This window comes from Cnephaeus nilssonii (assembly GCF_951640355.1).
Source record: "Cnephaeus nilssonii genome assembly, chromosome: 8".
In the NCBI taxonomy this organism is placed as follows: Eukaryota; Metazoa; Chordata; class Mammalia; order Chiroptera; family Vespertilionidae; genus Cnephaeus; species Cnephaeus nilssonii.
This window is the reverse complement of record NC_137079.1, coordinates 99032661-99054486: the sequence shown is the minus strand read 5'-3', so window position 1 is coordinate 99054486 and position 21826 is coordinate 99032661. Positions and strand designations below refer to the sequence as shown.

General features: G+C 38.9%; 1 protein-coding gene across 1 annotated transcript in view; it reads left to right on the top strand.

Annotated features, from left to right (window-relative positions):
• The window catches only part of DCLK1 (doublecortin like kinase 1), a gene marked incomplete at its 3' end in the record, with an annotated part of 486231 nt that overhangs the window by 423701 nt on the left and 40704 nt on the right, over positions 1 to 21826 (top strand). The window contains exons 12-14 of the mRNA XM_079779242.1: positions 16860 to 16993; positions 20986 to 21063; positions 21427 to 21523. Of these exons, the coding sequence (XP_079635368.1) occupies positions 16860 to 16993; positions 20986 to 21063; positions 21427 to 21523 (309 nt within the window). The remainder of the gene's footprint in view (positions 1 to 16859; positions 16994 to 20985; positions 21064 to 21426; positions 21524 to 21826) is intronic.

Here is a 21826-nt window from a genome sequence, read left to right as displayed (position 1 = left end):
GAATTTTAATGAATCCATTCAATCCTCCCCTCCCCCAAGATGGTAGTTCTTCCTCTACTTCCATTATCCAACGCTGAGAGTCAAAGTATTATGTGACTATTAGCTTGCCCATCTCTTCAGAAATCTGGGAATTGATGATTCTCTTTCTAAAGCAGTTTCTCCAAGGGTGGTCTAAAGACCCCTACATCAGAATTACTCCCAAATGCCTGTTAAAAATGCACATTTCGGTCCTGGCCGGTTTGGCTCAGTGGTTAGTTGGCTCACAGACCGAAGGGTCTCGGGTTTGATTCCCTATCAAAGGCATGTACCTTGGTTACAGGTTCAATCCCCGGCCCCTGGTCAGGGGTGCGAGTAGGAGGCAACCAAACAATGTGTCTCTGTCATGTCAATGTCTCTCTCACTCACTCTCTCTCTCTCTCTCTCTCTCTCTCTCTCTCTTTCTCTCTCCCTCTTCCCCACTCCCTTCCACTCTCCGGTGAGGATTAAAAACAAACAAACAAACAAATAAAGCAAATTTCTGAGCCTTCTTGCAGCTCTATCAAATCAGAATATGGTGGCTGGTAACAGGGTGCAGATGTGCCTTGCAGCAGGCTCTCCCGTATGATTAATAACAACAAAGTTTAAAAGCAGATGAGCAACCCAACATTTGCTATACAATAAGTCTGATAAGATCTGCTGTGATTGAGAACTATCTATGTGTACATCTTGTGCTGAGGGCTTTATATTCATTATTTCATTGAATTTTCTCAAGAACCATATAGGGGTAAATTCTATTACTATCCCATTTCACAGGTAAGGAAACTGAGTGCTTAGGAGTTCAAAGATCTGCCCAAGGCCATAACAACTCATAAGCTGAGTGCCGGGATCTTAACCTGGTTCTGCCCCTTTCCAAAGCCCAAGCTTTAACTTCTAGACTACACACAGAGAGGAATGGACAGAGTGGTTTATGTCAGGCTGGCTATGTGCTCGGTTTTGTTCCAGGGAAGACAGGCATATGCCTTCATGGAGATGACATCCAATTAGGAAAAATTCAAGAAATAAATATACAAGCCAGTAGTTCATTGCAATTATTTTAGTACTCTTGTAGCCACTGGCTAATAAAGGCAGCTGAGATCAAATGATGTAGATCTGACTTAATTGCACCTCCGATTCCACATGGCTGCAGTAGCCTGAACATTCTCCTCTGCATAGCTACCCCTGTGAACTGCAGCAACTTTCTTCCCATCTGCATTAATTATTCCTGAATTATGTGGGGTGGTCCCAAGGGAATAGACTTACAACTGGGCTTTTGTTTAAAAACTTCTCTAAGCTCTGAAAAGTCAGTGATTGAAAATTAAAGCTTCAATTCCCTTCCCCTTTTGCAGGTCAGTTTTACTTCTCACCAGAGTGTTATCCGTTTCTTAAATGCCATAAATGATTACATAGAAGTGTTCTTTTACTGAAATTACAATTTACAGGATAGTTGTTAAGTACTGTGCTCATTCCAATATATTTTAAATTACTCAAAAAGGAAAAAGTTTCTCTCCATTTTTGTTTCCTAATTTAAGAATGTGAAATATATATGTACATGTGTGTATACACACACACACATACACACACACACACACACACACCATTGTAGTAATTCATAATCTAGGTTTAAAGATGGCAGCGCCCACAGCCAATAAGCAGGGAATATGCTAATTGACTGCCACGCCCTCAAAGATGACGGTGCTCACAGCCACAAGATGGCGGCGCCCAGTCCCCTCAGGCCCGCCGTGCCTGCCTCCAGAGTACCCCAGTCCTCTCAGCCCCCCAGCCCCCCAGGGCCAGGCTGAGGTGCAGGCAAGCTTCCTATGGCAGCTGCCCAGGCGCCCAGGGCCACCTGAAACTCAGGGAACCAGGGCCGGCCGAGGTTTGCGCTGCAGGCAGTGGCAGCAGCAGAGGTGTGATGGGGCATCATCTTCCCTGATCACCAGGTCGCCTCCTGCCCCTGAGGGCTCCTGAACTGTAAGAGGGGGCAGGCTGGGCTGAGGGACCCACACCCCTCCAGTGCATGAATTTTCATGCACCAGGCCTCTTGTATATATATGAGAAACTAAAGTAATTCTGTTTCTACACAATCACAATTTCTTACTATAGGAGAGTGTTAAGGGTTGGTGAGGTTTGCAGTGATAAATATATTATGGGATAAAATAGGTAGGAATATAGAATAAGTTTAACAAAATTAGGATGACATCACAAATTGCACTGAGACTTATATTAATTTCACATTTGTTTACCTTTATGTGGAAAAGAGAGAACCATCATGGGAGGCACACATTCACATACTCATGATTTATAGTCAGATGGAAAAAACTTCAAAACCAAATGCATCACTGTTCCCATGGCTCATCTGATGACCCTGAAAAAGTTACTTAACTCCTTTGAGCTCCCTTCAAGGGGATTTTATTAAGATAAAGAGATAACACGTAAATAACTATTAGTTTCCTTTCTTTTTATTCTCCTTTTATTTGTAGTAAAAGTTAAATTACCCTTAAAAATTTTAAGGATAAAATTGTATATTGTAAAAATTATATCTTATCTTTATTGACATTGTTTTAAAAATTTCACTATTTACCATGCATGGATTTGCTATTTCATAGCAAAATGTAGAGCTAAAGACTATTTTTTTAAATGCTATAATAACTTTAATGTAAAGATTTTAAATCCATTTTCTTATTATAGGGAAATTTACCAAATAAGTAAAAAGGTCTCACTGCATACTTTTCATTGCTGTTTTATTAAGAGATCTAAAAAAAAAACTTCCAAATTTTTAGAGTACTAACAAGATTTTTGCTAGTTAAGTGCTTGTTATAAATTGTTATTTATAAATGCTAATTTAGTTATAGATTTCATTTTATATAGTATCATTGTATATACAGAAATTTAGAATTTTTTATTTTTTATTCTTATAAAAAATTTTAAAATGTTGTAGCTTGGCCTTAAGAATATATTGTGTTCATATGAATGATTTGTTCAAATCTAAGTATTTGGTCAGCTCAAAGCATTTTAATGAGAACATATGATTTGATTTGCAGTGATGTTTCCAGCCACATTTTTTAAGATATATTTTTACTGATTTCAGAGAGGAAGAAAGAGAGAGGGAGAGGGAGACAGGAAGAGAGAGAGAGAGAGAGAGAGAGAGAGAGAGAGAGAGAGAGAGAGAGAGAGAGAGAGAGATCAGTGATGAGAGAAAATCATTGATTGGCTGCTTCCTGCACATCCCCCACTGGGGATGGAGCCCGCAACTCAGGCATGTGCCCTTGACTGGAATTGAATCCAGGACCCTTCAGTCTGTAGGCTGACGCTCTATCCATTGAGCCAAATCAACTAGGGCATTTCCAGCCACATTATAGGCGAAAATTGGTAACTGAAGCAATATCAATATATTTAACAATTTTATTATTGTATCATTACTAAGTTGTTCTTTTTTGTTATCCTTACCCAAGGACATGATCATTGGTGAGAGAGAGAGAGAGAGAGAGAGAGAGAGAGAGAGAGAGAGAGAGAGAGAGAGAAACTGCCCCTGCATACACCCTGACCAGGGATGGAACCCACAACCTAGGTATGCACCCTGACCTGGAATCGAACCTACAAACTTTTGGTGTACAGAATGACACCCCAACTAACTGAGCCTCTTGGCCAGGGCACTAAGTTTTTTTATTCAATGTTTTTGTGTGTCAAAGATTGTATGTGGTTCATTTTGCATTGTCAGGCCTGATGCTTAATAATTGTATGGATGAGTAACGAGTGGATGAGATTAGACAAGAGAGTGAATGAGTGATACTTCTCTCAGAATAGAAGACAGACCCAATATGACACATCCAAGTCATTTCTCAACTCACCTTACATTGAAGACTCACATTGGCTTCCATCTAAACCTCACTGAGGGGGCAGAGAAAGAGCATTATTTCCCCAGCTTCACTTAAACATGGGACCATGGTGTGTGTATGTGTGTGTGTGTGTGTGTGTGTGTGTGTGTGTGTGCATGCAATGGTAATTTATGACTATAAGGAATCTTTTGCTTCTTTCAAAACAAAGAAAAAAGAAATAAACTATCTTAATCATTATCAACTGCCTTAATCTTACATGAGTCACCACTAGATGGCAAGCTTGTAGCCTTGGTAGCAAAAATCATCAGTAGCAGCCTGTATTTCTCCCTGGGAGCTGGGAGTAAGGGGTCTTTTTCAAATGTATATGCAAATATCACTTCCTCAGGAAAATTAAAGTCTTTACTGCCAAAAATATAACTTATATCACTAGTTTTTGTTAGGTTCCAGAAATACACACAGTGATTTTCTTGAAATGTAAAATTTATGTTCAGAAACCATCTCTTGATCAGAAATTTTCCTTTAAAAATTATATGCCTGCTCTTGGTTGCTCATCAAAAATAGCATGCATCGTTCATGACCTTCATTTTTACTAAATTGATTGTACTCTGTTTTCCCCAAGTGATGACCAAAGCTCGTGCTCCAGCTCTAAATTTCCAGTTCCAGCCAATGCTGCGCTCACAAACAGCCAGTTTCCTCCTGCATTAATCCCGTCTCATAATCCCAAAGATAAACCCATTTTGTGGTAGGATAGCCAACTACACTGGTAAAAAGACAAGTGCCAAAACTGTGTGGAGAGGCCATATGTAGAAACACAGTTGAATAGATTTGTAGTCAGCCCACTATACTGTGAACTTGAGTCACCAGAGTTGATGAATGAATTAGTATTACTCAAAAGAAGGGGTCATGGGTGTCACTATCCCTGCCCTAATCAGCATTTTCAGTGATCTGAAGTGAAGGTGTAATTGCAACGTATATTACATGAAATGACAGCATTAATATCCAAAAATATATTTATTTCTATAAATGTCCAAAATCAGTGAGATAAAATTCAACAAGAAATAAACATAAACCTGTATGGACTAAGTAGCTTAAGTGTAGTTGTTTTAATAATCATTGCAGAAAAACAGTCGTGGTAAAACTTGGCCTGAGGTCAAAGGTTAGTGGCTAAACATAAGTTCTGTGTGAATCTCAATGTGACATGGCTACTAAAGATACTAATGTGCCCTTGCACAAGAGTGTCGCCATCAAGAGATTCCACTGCCTGCGCACACCATATTACCTCTCTGGTGAGGGAACTGAACACATCACATCAGGGGCCTGGAGTTTAGCCCAGAGAAGGGATGGAGAAAGTAGAGCATGGTGATTCTCATCAAATACATGAGAGACTGCCGGATGGAAGATGGGGAACTTTTTTGTGCTATATTTGAGAGTACTGACCTCAAACTAAAGAGAATACATTCATGGGTAAGAGAGTTGAGGTTGAAGTAAGAAAAACTTTCTAACAAGTATACTGCTTGAAAATTAAGTGTCCTTTATTACAGGTAGCTTATAGTCATTGGAAATGTCAAAGCAGAAACTGAATGATCATTTTTCATAGGTATTTAGAAAAACATTCTTCTATCTGAATGTGTTTAGAAGTTGAGGGAATAAAGATGAAACAATATTTCCCCAAAAATTATTTAGTACAATAATGTTTCAGTTACTTTACTCAACATATACTGAAGGCCCTTCTCCAAGGCTCTATAATTCCATCAGGGAGAAGACAGAAGTATAAGGGTAGTGTATTGCCTTGGTTGGTCTGCATCCATCTGTTCCACTAATCATTCCTTCTCTCAGTAAGGACTTAATAGCATTCATTCCATGTTATTCACTTTTTTGGTATATAGTACCATGATATTTTTCTTTATTTTATTTTTTTCTATGACCATTTATTCCCTCGTACCTTTTTTCACCTCCACTTACCCTTCTCCCCCCCCCCTGCAATCACTAAACTGTTGTCCCTGTCCATGAGTTTTTTCTCTTTTTGTTTCCTTTTTGCTCCATCCCACCTAACACTCCACCACCACCACCACTAGAGCTGTATGCCTGCTCTGTATCTATGCGTCTGTCTCTATTTTGCTTGGTAGTTCAGTTTGTTCATTAAATTCAACATGTGAGTAAAATCATGTGGTACTTGTCTTTCTCTGACTGACTTATTTCACTTAACATAATGTTCTCCAGGTCCATCCAGGCTATTGCAAAGAATAAAATTTTCTTTCTTTTTCAGGCTGAGTAGTATTCTATTGTGTAAATGTACCACAGCTTTTTTATCCACCCATCTACCGATGGACACTTGGGCTGCTTCTAAATCTTGGCTATTTTAAATAATTCTGCAATGAGCATAGGGATCCATAAACTCTTTCAAATTAATGTTTTGGGTTTCTTTGGATATTTTATGAAGTGGAATCTCGGGGATCATAGGCAGTTCCATTTTTAATTTTTTCAGATAACTCCATACTGCTTTCCACAGTGGCTGCACCAATCTATATTCCCACCAACAGGGCACAAGGGTTCCCTTTTCTCCACATCCTTGCCAACATTGTTTTTTTTATATTTACTGATGATAGCCATTCTGAGAGTATGAGGTGATATCGCATTGTGGTTTTAATTTGCATTTCTCTGATGACTAGTGCTAAATTGAGCATCTTTTCTTATATCAATTGGCCATCTGTATGGCATCTTTGGAGAAATGTCTATTCAGTTTCTTTGCCCATTTTTTAATTGGATTGTTTGTTTGCTTATTGTTGAGTTGCGTAAGTTCTTTATCAGTTTTGGATATAGCCCTTTTTCAGAGGTGTTCATTGGGGAGTATGTTCTCCCATTTAGTGGGTTGTCATTACATTTTGTTGATAGTTTCCTTTGCTGGGCAAAATGATTTCAGTTTGGTGTGGTCCCATTTGTTTATTTTTTCTTTTATTTCCCTTACCCAAGAAGAAATATCAGAAAAAAAATATTGCTAAGAGAAATGTCTGAGAATTCACTACCTATGCTCTCTTTTAGGATTTTTATGGTTTTGAGTCAACGTTAAAGACTTTAATCCATTTTTATTTTATTCTCATGTGCAGTATAGGAAGGTGGTTTAGTTTCATTTTGCATGTATCTGTCTAATTTTCACAATGCCATTTGTTGAATAGACTATCTTTAACCCATTGTATGTTTTTTTGCCTTATTTGTTGAATATTAATTGAATATAAAAGCATGGGTTTATTTCTCTGATCTCTGTTCTGTTCCATTAATCTATATGTCTGTTTTTAGGCCAGTATCTTGCTCTTTTGATTACTTGGCCTTGTAGTATAGTTTGATATTAAGTAGCATGATCCCTCCAACTTTGTTCTTCTTTCTCGAGATCACCGTTGCTATTCGGGGTCTCTTGTGATTCCATATAAATTTTGCTATATTTGTTCTAGTTCTGTGAAATACACCATTGGTATATTGATAGAAATTGTGTTGAATCTGTAGATTTCTTTGGGTAGTATGGACATTTTATTGATGTTATTTTTTCCTACCCATGAATGTGGTATATGCTTCCACTTATTTGTATCTTCTTCAATTTCTTTCTTCAGTATCTTATAATTTCCTGAGTACAGGACTTTTATATTCTTGGTTAGTTTTATTCCTAGGTATTTTATTCTAATTTTTGAAGCAATTTTGAATGGGAATATTTTCTTAGTTTCCCTTTCTGATAGTTCATTATCTATACTAATAAAAGGGTAATATGCTAATTAGACCGGGAGACCTTCCGGATGTCCTCCGGACAAAGCCATGGTGGTGGGGCTGAGGCAGAGGCAATTAGGCATGATCAGGCCAGGAGGGGAGGGCAGTTGGGGGTGATCAGGCCAGCAGGGGGGGCCAGTTGGGGGGAAGCAGGCCAGCAGGGGGGGCAGTAGGGGGCAAGCAGGCCAGCATGGGGGGCCAGTTGGGGGTGAGCAGGCCAGCAGGGGGGGCCAGTTGGGGGTGAGCAGGCTGACAGGGGCAGTCAGTTGGAGCCAAGCAGGCTGGCAGGGGGGGCAGTAGGGGGCAAGCAGGCCAGCAGAGGGGGTCAGATGGGGCTGAGCAGGCTGGCAGGGGGGGAAGTAGGGGCGAGCAGGCCGACCAGGGGAGGGGAAGTTTGGGGTGAGAAGACCAGTTGGGGAGGCAGTTGGTGGTGAGCAGGCTGGCAGGCAGAGTAGTTAGGGACAATCAGGCAGGCAGGCAGAGGCAGTTAGGGGCTATCAGACAGGCAGGCAGTGGGCTTAGGGGCAATCAGGCAGGCAGGTGAGCGGTTAGGAGCCAGGGGTCCCAGATTGCAAGAGGGATGTCCCCCAAGGGGTCCCAGATTGGAGACGGTGCACATCAGCAAAAGTCTCAAAACACTCAGATATCTGCCTCTGCCTACAGGCTCTCTGTTAGGCTCATTCACTTAAAAAGCTATAACACCCCAATCCAATGTTATTCAGCTAACAAATGGCAGAGCCAGAACTTAAGCTCAGGTATGTTTGAGTCCATGATCTAACTAGTATGTCCTCCTGTCTCCATATCATGCCTTTATTTTACTGATCAGTGCCTAATATAAGTTGTTTCTGTATTTTTCCCTATTAAAAATACTGAGATAAATTTATATATATATATGATCTTTCTTTAAGTTGCATTTCTGGTAGTAGAATACTATACTCCTACTATACTCCTCAGCAGGATTTAAGTTCCTCAGGGTGGGATGAGAGGGACTCAAATGGGTGGTGCCATTGCTTCTCCCCGGGCTGACGATTCATGAATGGGAATGCTCTGCCTGAGAAGGATGGCTTCTACATTATGCAGAAATGACTCATCTCAGGTATCCTTGCAGCTGACCTCTCAGCTCTCTGCAGAGCCACTGACCCCAGAATCTACTCACACAGCTCTGGTCTGCTGGAGCCAAGGATGAGTGGCTGCAAATGAAATTTTGTGTGTTGGCCTTTTAAGAGGGTGGCTGCATTTTAGCCATTTCTCCTTGGCAGACAGAAACCCTGTTGCTTTTCACAGCCGGATGCTCACAGTTCTGGTGCTCTAGGCTAGGAAGCCCAGTTTAGTGTTTAGACCCCAGACTCCTCAGGGGGAATCCCTGAGATACTTCAGAACTTCAGCTGCCACCCATGGGAGCCCAGCCAGCCATCTCATGCCTCTGCACTTCCTACCAGGCTCAATGTGGCCTCCTCTGTAAGTCTCTCCTGCTGCCCTTCAGTTGGTTATTCAGGATGATTTTTCTATACTTTTGTTGTAGTTCCAGGTCCTGGAAGGAGGTGAGTGTAACTTTCACCTAATCTACCACTATCTTCCAAGTCTCAAGACTTCAAATTGTTGATGAAAGAAACATTCAAATCCGTGAGCCCAAACATGGCTCCTCCATCTCCCCAGTGACAGTGGCAGGTGCAACTTACTTGCCTGTCTGCTTTGAGCCACCTCTGATTCATTTCATATTAAAATGTTTAGCCTTGCCCTAGCCGGTTTGGCTCAGTGGATAGAGCATTGGCCTGCGGACTGAAGGGTCCCAGTTTCAATTCTGGCTGAGGGCACATGCCAGGGTTGTGGGTTCGATCCCCGGGGGGGGGGGCGTGTGCAGGAGGCAGCCAATCAATGATTCTCTCTCATAATTGATGTTTCTCCCTTCCTCTCTGAAATAAATAAATTTATATATATTTTTAAAAAAATGTCATAGCCTTATTGGACTAACAATGATTAATAATATACAGTGTGGGCAAAGTCATAAGGATATCAATCATCTCATATGTATTGGTATAAGAGTAACTTGATATAGTATTTCTGAAAGGTAATTTGGTAATATATAACCAAAGCCTTAAATAATATGTGAACTGTAATTCTACTACTAGAAATGCAACTTAAAGAAAGATCATATATATATATATATATATAAATTTATCTCAGTATTTTTAATAGGGAAAAAATACAGAAACAACTTATATTAGGCACTGATCAGTAAAATGAAGGCATGATATGGAGACAGGAGGACATACTAGTTAGATCATGGACTCAAACATACCTGAGCTTAAGTTCTGGCTCTGCCATTTGTTAGCTGAATAACATTGGATTGGGCAATTACTTAACATCTCCGAGACTTAATTTTTTCATATGTAAAATATCAGTAAGATTACTTAATAAGGTTCTTGTAGAAATCAAATGGAACAATGAATGTGAAGTTCTTAACAGGATGGCTGGCATATCCCATGTACTCATTAAATGGCAGTGGGTATTTGTTGGGATTATTATTGTGGTGCATCAACATAATGGAATATCTAGCAGCCACTAAAAGTCATGATGTTGACATGTGCTTATTCACTTGGGAAAACTGCAGGATATATTATCCACTGGAAACAGAAGAGCAAGAAAGAGAGAGAAAGAAAGCTCTGGAAGTCCATACTTAAAAATGTTAAGAATAGTTATTTCTAGGTATCAAGATTATGGGTATAATTCCTTTTCTCTATAATTCTCTGTCATTTGTAATTTTCCTACAGTGCTATATTGGATATTACTTGTATGACAAAAATGTAATATATATTTTTTAATTGCAGTGACATTGACTCCCCAAGTTTTAATAAAATCCTAGGATTATACAATAGCTAACAGAATCCAGAATGTGCGTGTTTTATGTATCTCACTGCAGCTGCATAGAACTCCTTTTCAGATAGTTTCATGACTATTTTAAAGTGAGGATGAGAATCTGGTTTCTTGAAGTTTCCATTTATTTCTCCATCTTCCCAGATATCTCTAATGTAATGCTCTGAAAAACTATTTAAGTTTTCCTTTAATATTATCATACCTCTTCTGACTTACTTCTTTCTAACTTCTATAAAACTTTTATTATTTTTATTATTTCATTTAAACTTACGACTTCATAAAGATTTTACATGTGGGTATTTAATGGGTTTGGTGTTTTTAATAATTTATTTTTCCCAGGAAGTTTAATTCTAATGTATGTGGACCATAAAGTAATTTCACAAAATTATTTTCTTATAAATGATTTTTACTTCTTAAAGGTTAAAGATTTAAATTTAATCAATTTCCTTTAGAATCATAAAGGCCATATACTATGGCCAGAGGAAAATCAATGTCTTTTTTATTTTTTTTATTGTTTAAAGTATTACAAACAGTAGTATATATGTCTTCTTTTTGTTTTCCAATGGAGTACCATATTTGTTAAAAAGTAAATTGACATTTTTATGGCTTTTTCGATTTCATGCCACTTTTCTTCAATTTTACTTGGTGAAATAATTTTTAGTACTTATTGAGCTCATCTGTGAAAAATAGTTTAGTGGCTACTAGTGATTCATTAGCCATCATTTCAACAGGTTTATCCTTGAATTCACAGCAACATGGAGAATTATGTTTGTTCTGACATATTTGTTACATTAGTCACTTTTTAGATTTCTATTATGGGAATTACAGAAACCATTTGACTAGGTTCAGCTTATCTGTGAACTTTCATATGATTTTATGGCCACTGGCTGCATTTTATGACTTACATTAACTTAGAAAACAGTGTGAAGTTTCCTCAAAAATTAAAAATGAAACTGCCAGTGAGCCCACTTCTAGAAATATATCCTAAGAAGCCTGAAACACCAATTAGAAGGAATACATGCACCCCTTTAATTCATAGCACCATTATTTACAATAGCAAAGAGTGGGAAACAGCCCAAGTTCCCATCAGTAGATGAATGGATAAGAAAAATGGGTACATTGACACAATGGAATACTATGCAACAGTAAAAAAAAAAAAGGATCTCTTACTCTTTGAGACAGTGTGGCGGGATCTGGAGAGTATTATGCTAAGTAAAATAAGCCAGTCAAAGAAAGACAAGTATCACATGATCTCACTCATGTGTGGAATCTAATGAACACAATAAACTGGCAAACAAAATAGACCCAGAAACATTGAAGTATGCAACAGACTGGCACATTTCAGAGGAAAGTGGCGGGGGGCGGCGGGGAAGAGAGACTGGAAGAGATTAACCATATAACTTATATGCATATATGCATAACCCATGGACATGGACAATAGTGCGGTGAAGGCCTGGGGAGTGGGGAGCAAGGAGGAGGGGATCAATGTGCGGACAAAGGGGGACATCTGTAATACTTTCAACAATAACAATAAGTTTTTTAAAAAAGAGACCACTTGACCAAGTTCAGATTTTCTGTGAACTTTCATATTTTATGGCCACTGGCTGCATTTTATGACTTATATTCACTTTTTTACTTTTTCAAATAACTTTTCCAAATAGTGTCAGTTTCTAACTCATGGGAAATCAGACATATGTCCAAACATCTACTGCTCAGAAAGTTACAGCTCCTGGAAAACCTCACATAAATGACAAAGAAACAAAAATAAAACTTTTCTTTAAAAAAGAAAAATCTTGTGTAAAATATCAGTATGCCAAAAATCTAATACCTGACCTTTCACTATATCTAGTCTTTGTAGAAGATGCCTTCAGCTTATAAATGGAACCTTTTTCTTAATTGTTGCCATTTAGCACATTTAGTCTGTCAAATAATGGGTTGTCTTGATAGCTATATAATAAGCCCTAGAGAACAAATTCTCTGACTGTAGCCATCTGCAATGATCACAAGAGTAGCTTACAAAACACTGACAGTCTGTATGGTAATAGGCTGCATATGGCAGTCCACAATTATGTGTAGCTGCATTCAATTAGTGTTGTACAACTGCACAGTTTTATTGCTTCATTTAAACAGTGAAAGCACTACATGCTGGATAATTTGCACTAATCCTCATCTCTTTAATAGCCCCTTAGTGTTTAAAATGTAGGAGAACATCTATAGTATTTAAAGGCCTGGGATGAACATTAAATTATATCTCATGTTGTGAATACTGTTTGATTGACAATTAATATACTCCCACCTCACGTATGAGTCATGTTTTATGAAGTCTTCAAAATACAGTTACAGCAAAAATTTCTTATACTAGAATTCCACTTGCTGGAACAGGCTGTTCCAAACCTATGCTTGCAGCCTTTGATCTTTGATGTCCTTTCTGGAAGATGGTCAGGATGAGGAGGCATGAAGAAGAACAAAGTCAGAATCTATTTGGAGAGTGGTATAAGCCAAGGTTTCTGTGTGTGTGTGCGTGCGTGCGTGTGTGTGTGTGTGTGTGTGTGTGCACGCGTGTGCGCGTGCATACATGTTTGAAATAGATGTATTTAGCAATCTGTAATTTTAACAGAGTTTTAGTTTTTAAATGGCCTCACTCATGCCCCTTTGTAATTAGCTTGGGAAGAGACAAAGGTGAGCATAGGCGCTAATGGTGAGTCACATTTGTGAGCTGGGCTACTTATACGACTTAAGAGAGGCACTCTCCCATTGGAGGAGAGTTAACCTAGAATATATCCTTCTGAATCCTTCTCTCGAAGTGTTGACAGAGCAGAGCAACCTTGTTTCCTGCCCTGCCTCACAGTAAGTAAGTTAAACAGAATTCTAACCTAGATGCCCCGGACCCTTATTGACCTGCAAAAATATTTTTTCCTAAATCATTTCCAATGTACTTGCATCTACAAATGTTTTCAATTAAATGCATTAAGCCTTCATCTCTAAGCTCTTACTTCTCTTATAAGCACCATTGTAACCTCTTTATGTTCGTAAAAGTTCTACTGTACAGTTTCCAAAACAAACAAAAAAAGGCGAACATTGTAAAGGTGATTAAGGAGAGGAAAAAAGAACATCAAAGTGATAGATTCTAGGTATTGCATTAAAATTGTATTGGTTTACTTAAGAAGTATTGTTACTTTTAGGTAAACCTAATTTTCTTTATTTTAGGTAAGTTTTTAATGCTTTATATCTTAGTTATTGAAACTTTGAATTTTATTGTTATTATCCTATATAATAAAAGCCTAGGTGGTGTCACACCCTTGCCCAACACCCTCTCACGACGGCTGCCACAAGATGGCCACACGCACAGTGGAGGTGGGGCCCAGTGGCCACTCCCCGCGGTGAGGCCTGGGGTCCCGCAACTCTGCACTGCGCAAAGGAGGCTGGTCCCGGCCTCTCCGCTGCCTCACGTGGAGGAGGTGGGTCCCAGTGGAGGAGGCGGGTCACTGCAGGGGAGAGCAGTTGGGGGCCATCAGGCCAGCAGGGTAGCAGTTAGGCATCAATCAAGCCAGCAGGGGAGCAGTTAGGGAGTGATCAGGTTGGCAGGCAGAAGCGGTTAGGGGCAATCAGGCAGGCAGGCAGGCGAGTGGTTAGAAGCCAGTGGTCCCGGATTGTAAGAGAGATATCCGGCAGTCAGACATCCCCCAAGGAGTTCCATATTGGAGAGGGTTCAGGCTGGGTTGAGGGGCACCCCCCACCCCTGTGCTTGAATTTTGTGCACCAGGCCTCTAGTATTAATATAATTGGCATATGGCTATCTGTAAGATAGAATGCCTATCAAAATGTAGATGTTCAAAAATAAAACCTTGCTTTATGTAAGAGAATTACATGGTAACTTAGCCAAATGGCTCGGTTGGTTGGAGCATCATCCTGTACACCAAAAGGTTGCAGGTTTGATTCCCGGTCAGGGCACATATTTAGGTGGCACATGCAGGAGGCAACTGATCAATGTTTCTCACATTAATGTTTCTCTTTCTGTGTCTCTCTCTCCCTTTCTTTCTCTCTCAAAATCAATAAAAACATATTCTTGGGTGAGGATTAAAAACATAATAATAAAGAGAATTGCATAACCATATTCAGAACTAAAATATATCTTATGACTAGATCTGCCAACATCTACTTTTGTCCAACTTTTGAATAAAGTTAGGTGATTATAGATAGTATGTTTAGAAAAAACACACAAGATTCCTGTGTAAATGGTGTTGTGAAAATTGAAATCTGACCTAACAGAACATCAAAGCAAGAGATTACTTTGCCTTTTAGAAATGTTATTGTTAACAAAATGGAACTAAGGAAGTAAAAATATGGCTCTTTCTGAGAAACAAACCTAATGATCTACTTGATGTTTTCATATTAGATTTCTTTTCATGAAAAACATTTGCTTTATCACTGGATAACAAGAATGGCTAACATGCTAAGACTACAATTTAGGGATTTCTTTTGCTTAAGAACATTCAGTCAGTCTATGGATGATATTATACTTTGCAGCTCTGATAGCTTAAAGTTCATAACTCAAACTTGTTTGTGCTGACCAGGGATGAACAGCTGCCTCGTCAAAGTAAGAAGGATAGTGTCCATCCCTGATAACAACTGGGCAAAGCCACATCTGTTAAGTACATACAGTTGTTCTTATCCTAACAACCCAAGTGCTGGTGAAGCCTCTGGGCACCTGCACAAGGGCAGCTTCCATATGACCATAGTCATGTCCTTAGGGAGAGGACTCCATGTTCTGAGTGTGGAGTGTGGAGAAAAAGTAAAATACTATTTTTCTGCCCAGAAAAGATGCAGTCTCTCCAGAGAGGAGGATCTGACTATCTGACTCTGCCAAAACAGTTAGATACAAATGATTATTGCTGATAATGCAGCTTAGCTAGCCAAACATCTGCACTTTATGCTGCAGTGAAATGAAAAGTTAATCTACTTTTTCCAAAAAGCAGACATGATGTGGGAATGGTAACAGCACTTCTGATGTGTGGAGATGTGCCTTGCTGTTGGAAAGGTTCAAACTGCTGGAGCAAGTACACATGATCATAGAGTGATAACAGAAGAACATGTAGACCTCAACTCGCTGGAAGAATTATTTTGATGTACAAGGCAAACTTCGCCATGTCCTTAAGGCATCTCCTGCCTTTGCTGGGAATACTAGCCTTTAACTATTGTTTTCTTTACCTTATTGACTTCAATGTGGGCACTGAATCAGAATTCTGAATGCCTTTTGATCTTTTCTTTGAAATAATAGACATTGTTTGGGAGCTTTTTTTTAAATATATTTTTTATTGATTTCAGAGAGGAAGGGAGGAGAAAGAGATAGAAACATCAGTGATGAGAGAGAATCATTGATTGGCTGCCTCGTGCACATCCCCTACTGAGGATTGAGCCTGCAACACGGTCATGTGCCCTGACTGGGAATCAAACCTGGAACCCTTCAGTCCTCAGGCCGAAACGCTATCCACTGAGTTCAGTCCTCAAGCCGAAACTCTGTCCAGGGCTGGGAGACATTTTAGAGCACAACCATTTGGTTTGATCCTGGGCTAGAACTAAATCAGTGTAAATGCTTGCCTATGGTCACATGCACCTTTCTCTTAATTTGTGGGATGAAAGTCTGGAGACTTTTACTGCCTTAATAAGGAAACCTGGGCAGAATGCTGACTCCACACTTGGTAAATCTTTCCAAATTGCCACAGGTGAAATGAAATATTAATATCCCTTTCAGTTACTTACTTTAAAAAATAAAGCATTTTACTATACATGTAGATCTTTCTGTTCAATTACTAAAGAATTGCATTTTTAAAGCTCTTACATTAAAAGAAAGAGGTAATTATTTTCAGAAATTGGAGATATTTCACTAGAGACTTTCTATATTTCATTGTATTATGTAAATCAGCTTTAATTGTAGAAACATCGGATACAGATAAGCAAAACAAAAAGCCAACTCCCATAATTTTACTACCCAGATTCAGACACACCATTGTCTCATTTTCCTTTGCCCTTATTTTTTCTTTAATAGACATTTAATGCAAACCAATCTGAAATCTGCTGTCCTCACTTCCAAACATAGTTCATTTCATACATTTATATCACCAATTTTTTGGCCATAGAGCATTTTATTGTATGAATATGTCATAATTTATTTAACAGATTTCCATTTGCTGATTGTTCAACATGTTTCTAATTTGGCAGTAATCTAAAGAATGATATCCTCATATGTATAACCTTGCATAATTATCTGAAGTTTTTATCATAAATACATTCAATTTAAACCACAATGCTCCTCGTTTATTCAGGAAAGAGATTCTGAGCTCTTGATTAAGGGGATTTCACTTTTTACTTTCATGTTAGGTGTATGAACACCAAGATGGCAGCAAATCACTGAAGCTGGGTGACTTTGGACTGGCCACCATTGTGGATGGCCCCCTGTACACAGTCTGTGGTACCCCAACATACGTGGCTCCAGAAATCATTGCAGAGACTGGGTAAGTGCTTCCTGTGGGATGTGCTTGCCAAAGAACTATTCTGCTTCAAGAATAGAGAAACAGTACTGCTCTGTCCCATCCAGACAATTAGCTATCAGATTTTTTATCACTCTTTTTTACTTGAAAGTGGGAGTCATTTTCTCTGTTTTCCCAATCAAATTGCCAATTACTGCAATCTTGTTTAAGGCTTCCATTTGGCCTTTGTAAAGATAGAACAGCAGTTGTTAACCTCAGAGTAAAAAATGTTTGGAGTAACAGAAAAACATACAGTGTTGGTAATTAACTCACTTTTGGAGATAAAAGAAGCAAACACTGCTGTGTGGTGTGCCATGATTACAATCTCCTTTCATTATTTCATTCAGCTGGCCTTATTCTTCAGACTTGGTTCCATTTTGGCCCTCTTGGCACTATTGATCATCTGTGAGGTACAAACACCCTTAGGTATCACAGGGTCACTGGGAATTTGCTGATTTCTATGTGCAGCAGTATAAATAAGAGTGAAAATTTCTAGAATGGGGAGGGAAGGGAGGCTGGCCTAATACTTACAAAGGACCTATTCTTTTCCAGGTACTAAGCTCCTTTTCTTAATTCTTACTCTTCCAGTAGATGGTATGATTTCTGATTGGCAGTTGAATAAATTCAGGCTTGGATAATTGAATATCATGTAAGTTCATGACTAGATAGTAGTGAGTCAGCATTTAAATTAGGTCTGATAAGTAAAATGCTCTTTTTATAAAGATCCCTATTTCTCACCAGCATCATAGGCAGGGTTTTGAAGCACTATATTTAAACAGAAGTATTAGTAAAGAGTGGGGCAGTAAGGGAATACAATCCTACTTTTTTTTTTTCCTATCAGCTGCACAAAACGATAGCTAATGGACTAGGGTGTATCCACTGTGACTAGTTGGAGATAGTTTTTCTGCTTGTACCATAGACCAGAAAGGCAGAAATACAAAACAGATGATAAGGGAATTTCAATAGGGAAACCCCTAAGGTGAGATGTGAGGTAATGAGGACTTTTCTATTAATCAAATTTGAGTGAGTTGGAAGAACACATCTGTAGCCCAGCCTGACCTCCCTCACAGGGTGCTATTTTAGGCATTGCTCCATTTCTACTGTAAGTATTTTGAGGCCTGTTGGGAGGGAGTGGTGTAGGATAGAGGGAGGATTTGGTAGGTCTCTTGAAGACCTTGGTTAGAGACCAACTCTGCCATTGCCAGTGGGTGATTTTGAGCTAACCTATTTACCCCTCTGAACCTCAGTTTTCTCTTCTATAAAATAAGCAATATACTTATTTTGTAAAACAGAGTTGTTGGGAAAACAAAATAAGATAACTTACGTCAGTGCATTATAAATTGGAAAAAATCCTATAAGTATTTATTATTTCTAAAATTAGAGAGTTAGATAGTCTCAAGGGTCTATCACATCATTATTTTAAAATTGATATGACTTCCAGTCAAGCCATCTACAAATTCAATGCAATTTCTATCAAGATACCAATGGTGTATTTCACAGAACTAGAACAAATATTCCAAAATTTATATGGAATTACAATAGACCCCGAATAGCAACTTTGATCTTCAGAAAGAAGGACAAAGTTGGAGGAATCACACTACCTGATGTCAAACTATACTACAGGGCCATAGTAATCAAAACAGCATGGTACTAGCATAAAACACAGACATGTAGATCAAGGGAACAGAATAGAGAGCCCAGAAATACATTTACACCTTTATAGTCAATTAATATTTGACCAAGGAGGCAAAAACATACAATGGTCTAAAGAGAATATATTCAATAAATGGTGTTGGGAAAACTGGACTGATATGTGCAAAAAATGAAACTAGACCACCTTCTTATACTACACACAATAAACTCAAAATGGATTAAAGACTTAAATGTTAGCTTCCCCAAACCATAAAAATACTAGAAGAAAACAGGCAGTAAATTCTCAGACATTTCTTATAGCAATATTTTTCCCTTCTCAGGCAAGGGAAATAAAAGAAAAAATAAACAAATGAGATGACATCAAACTAAAGAGTTTTTGCACAGCATAGGAAATCATCAACAAAACGAAAGGACAACCCACTGAATGGGAGAACATATTCACCAATGATACATCTGATAAGGGGTTACTATCCAAAATATATCAATTATTTATACAACTCAACAAAAGAAAGACAAACAACCCAATTTTAAAAATGGGCAAAAGACCTGAATAGACACTCCTCCAAAGAGGTCCTACAGATGGCCATGTGAAAAGATACTCAATGTCATTAATCATCAGATAAATGCAAATTAAAACCATAATGATATAGCACCTCACACTGTCAGAATGGCTATCATCAATAAATCAACAAACAACAAGTGGTGGTGCATATGTAGAGAAAAGGGAACCCTTGTGTACTGTTAGTGTGAATGCAGATTGGTGCAGCCACTGTGGAAAGCAGTATGGAATTACCTCAGAAAATTAAAAAATGGAACTGCCTATGACCCTGAGGTTTCACTTCTGGGAATATATCCAAAGAAACCTAAAATACTATTTTGAAATAATATATACATCTCTGTGTTCATTGCAGCATTATTTACAATAGCCAAGATTAGGAAGCAGCCTAAGTGTCCTTTAATAGATGGGTGGATAAAAAGCTGAGATACATTTACACAATGGAATACTACTCAGTCATAAAAAGGAAGAAAATTTTACCTTTTGCAACAGCATGGATAGATCTGGGGAGCATCATGTTGTGTGAAATAAGTCAGTCAGAGAAAGACAAGTACCATATGATTTCATTCATATGTGGAATTTAATGAGCAAACTGAACTACCAAGCAAAATAGAGACAGACTTAGAGATAGAGACCAGGCAGACAGATCTGGTGTTGGTGGTAGGGGTAGGGTGGAGGAATTGAGCAAAAAGAAAAAAAGAGAGAGATAGAGAACTCAACAGTGTGGTGATTGCCGGTGGAGGGAGGAGTAGAGGTGGAAGAGAGTGTAGAGAGGATAACTGGTGATGGCAAAACAAAAGAAAACACAGATGTCCCAAAAGGGTTGCTTTAGAGTGGCAAGTAACTCAAGCCAATTTTTTTTTTGCTCCATGTGAACAATTCCACTAAACGTTTTGCTAGGGGAAAGATGAAATCTAATTTTTAGGAAGAGGTTTGGTTATCACCCATGAGTTTTATTTTTACAGGTCTCGATGAAGTGTCTCTGTCCAAATATATGTCTTGATGAGTATTAGCATACTGTTTGAAATGGGACTTGGAAGACGATTACAGTAGTAGATGCTGTCAGTGCTCTACCTGTATACCCTCAAGACCACCTATTTCATACCTTCTACCTGACGGCACCTGCAACTCTTTTCTTAGGGGCTCCCGTGGGCTGCTGGAGCTCTCCCTGAATGAGAAGGGAAAAGGCTACAGTGACAAGGAATTAACATCCACCCCAGCAGCCATACCAATGACTGTTGGGAATGAGTATATAGATACCCCAGCCTCCTCACCCTACTGTGGGATAACTCTGAGGTTCCTGTTCTTCCACAGTCTCCCAGAGCTCCTAGGGAGATTCAGCTCCAGTTGACCTCATTAGTAACTGGTTTGATAACTTCCCTTCCCTTCTCTGTCTCACTTCCCCACTCCTTAGCTGGCATTTCCTGGGATCACCTCCCAAATAAATTACTTGTACTTGAACATAAAGTAAAATTGATATGACCATAATAAGCCTTTTTGCTGAAACCCTTCACTTACTGATATCTGGATACGAGCCTAGCCGTGCATGACTTTGATTTTTATTCATGTGCCTTAGATAGTCTCTTTTTTAATTATTCTTTTCTTGAATTCTGTTTACTTGGTGGGTTTTAGGTTAGTGTTTGTTGTTGGATATTTATTTTGTCTGGTTCAGTTTTTTTGGTTTAGAATAGGAGAAACGCCCATTTTGCCATGCCCCACAATTGGTCCTGTCCTGACTTTGTAATTCTGATGTCACTTACTTTTTCAGATATGGCCTCAAGGTAGACATCTGGGCAGCTGGTGTAATCACGTATATCCTGCTGTGTGGCTTTCCTCCGTTTCGTGGGTATGAGCAGCAATCTTTTATTTAGCACCAACACAGCATTTCTCTATTCTCGGAATGATCTGATCAGCCTTCTTGCACCAAGGACCCTGCAGCACAAAAAGACAATAATAAGAATTTTACTTATAATGGCTATTATTTTTTCAGGTTGTGCATGCTAATTTACATGCATTCCATATATCTTCTTCCTATAATTTAGAAACTCATTATATCGCAATTTACCAAGACTGTTCCATATTAACATTTTGAATCGCTTAAAACTCATTGTACACATTTATGGGGAAAGGAAGGGCTCCAATGCTAAGAATACCCTGAGCTGACAATTCAGTCCCGTTCTCCGCTCACCGCTGTCATTCCTCTAAACAGAAGTGGTGATGACCAGGAGGTGCTTTTTGACCAGATTTTGATGGGACAAGTGGACTTTCCTTCTCCATACTGGGATAATGTTTCTGATTCTGCAAAGGTAGGTTTCTAGTACCTTCCTCTTCCTTATAGCCTGTGTGTCTTAATGGAATTGTTGATCCTGATTTATTATGTCCAAAGAGACTAAATGATATTGTAAATATGATTTCTGTACACATTTTAGTTTAATTGCTAGTTTTTCTAAGATTCAAAGTCATCAATTCATCTATTTATAACCATCTCAACTTCTCAAGTGCCTCTGCCTCCCTGGTTTCATCTCACCCTGGTATCATTCCTTTTACCCTGCTATAGGCTCTTGCAATGCCCTACCCACACCAGGCTTCAGCCCACCTTAGATTTCTGT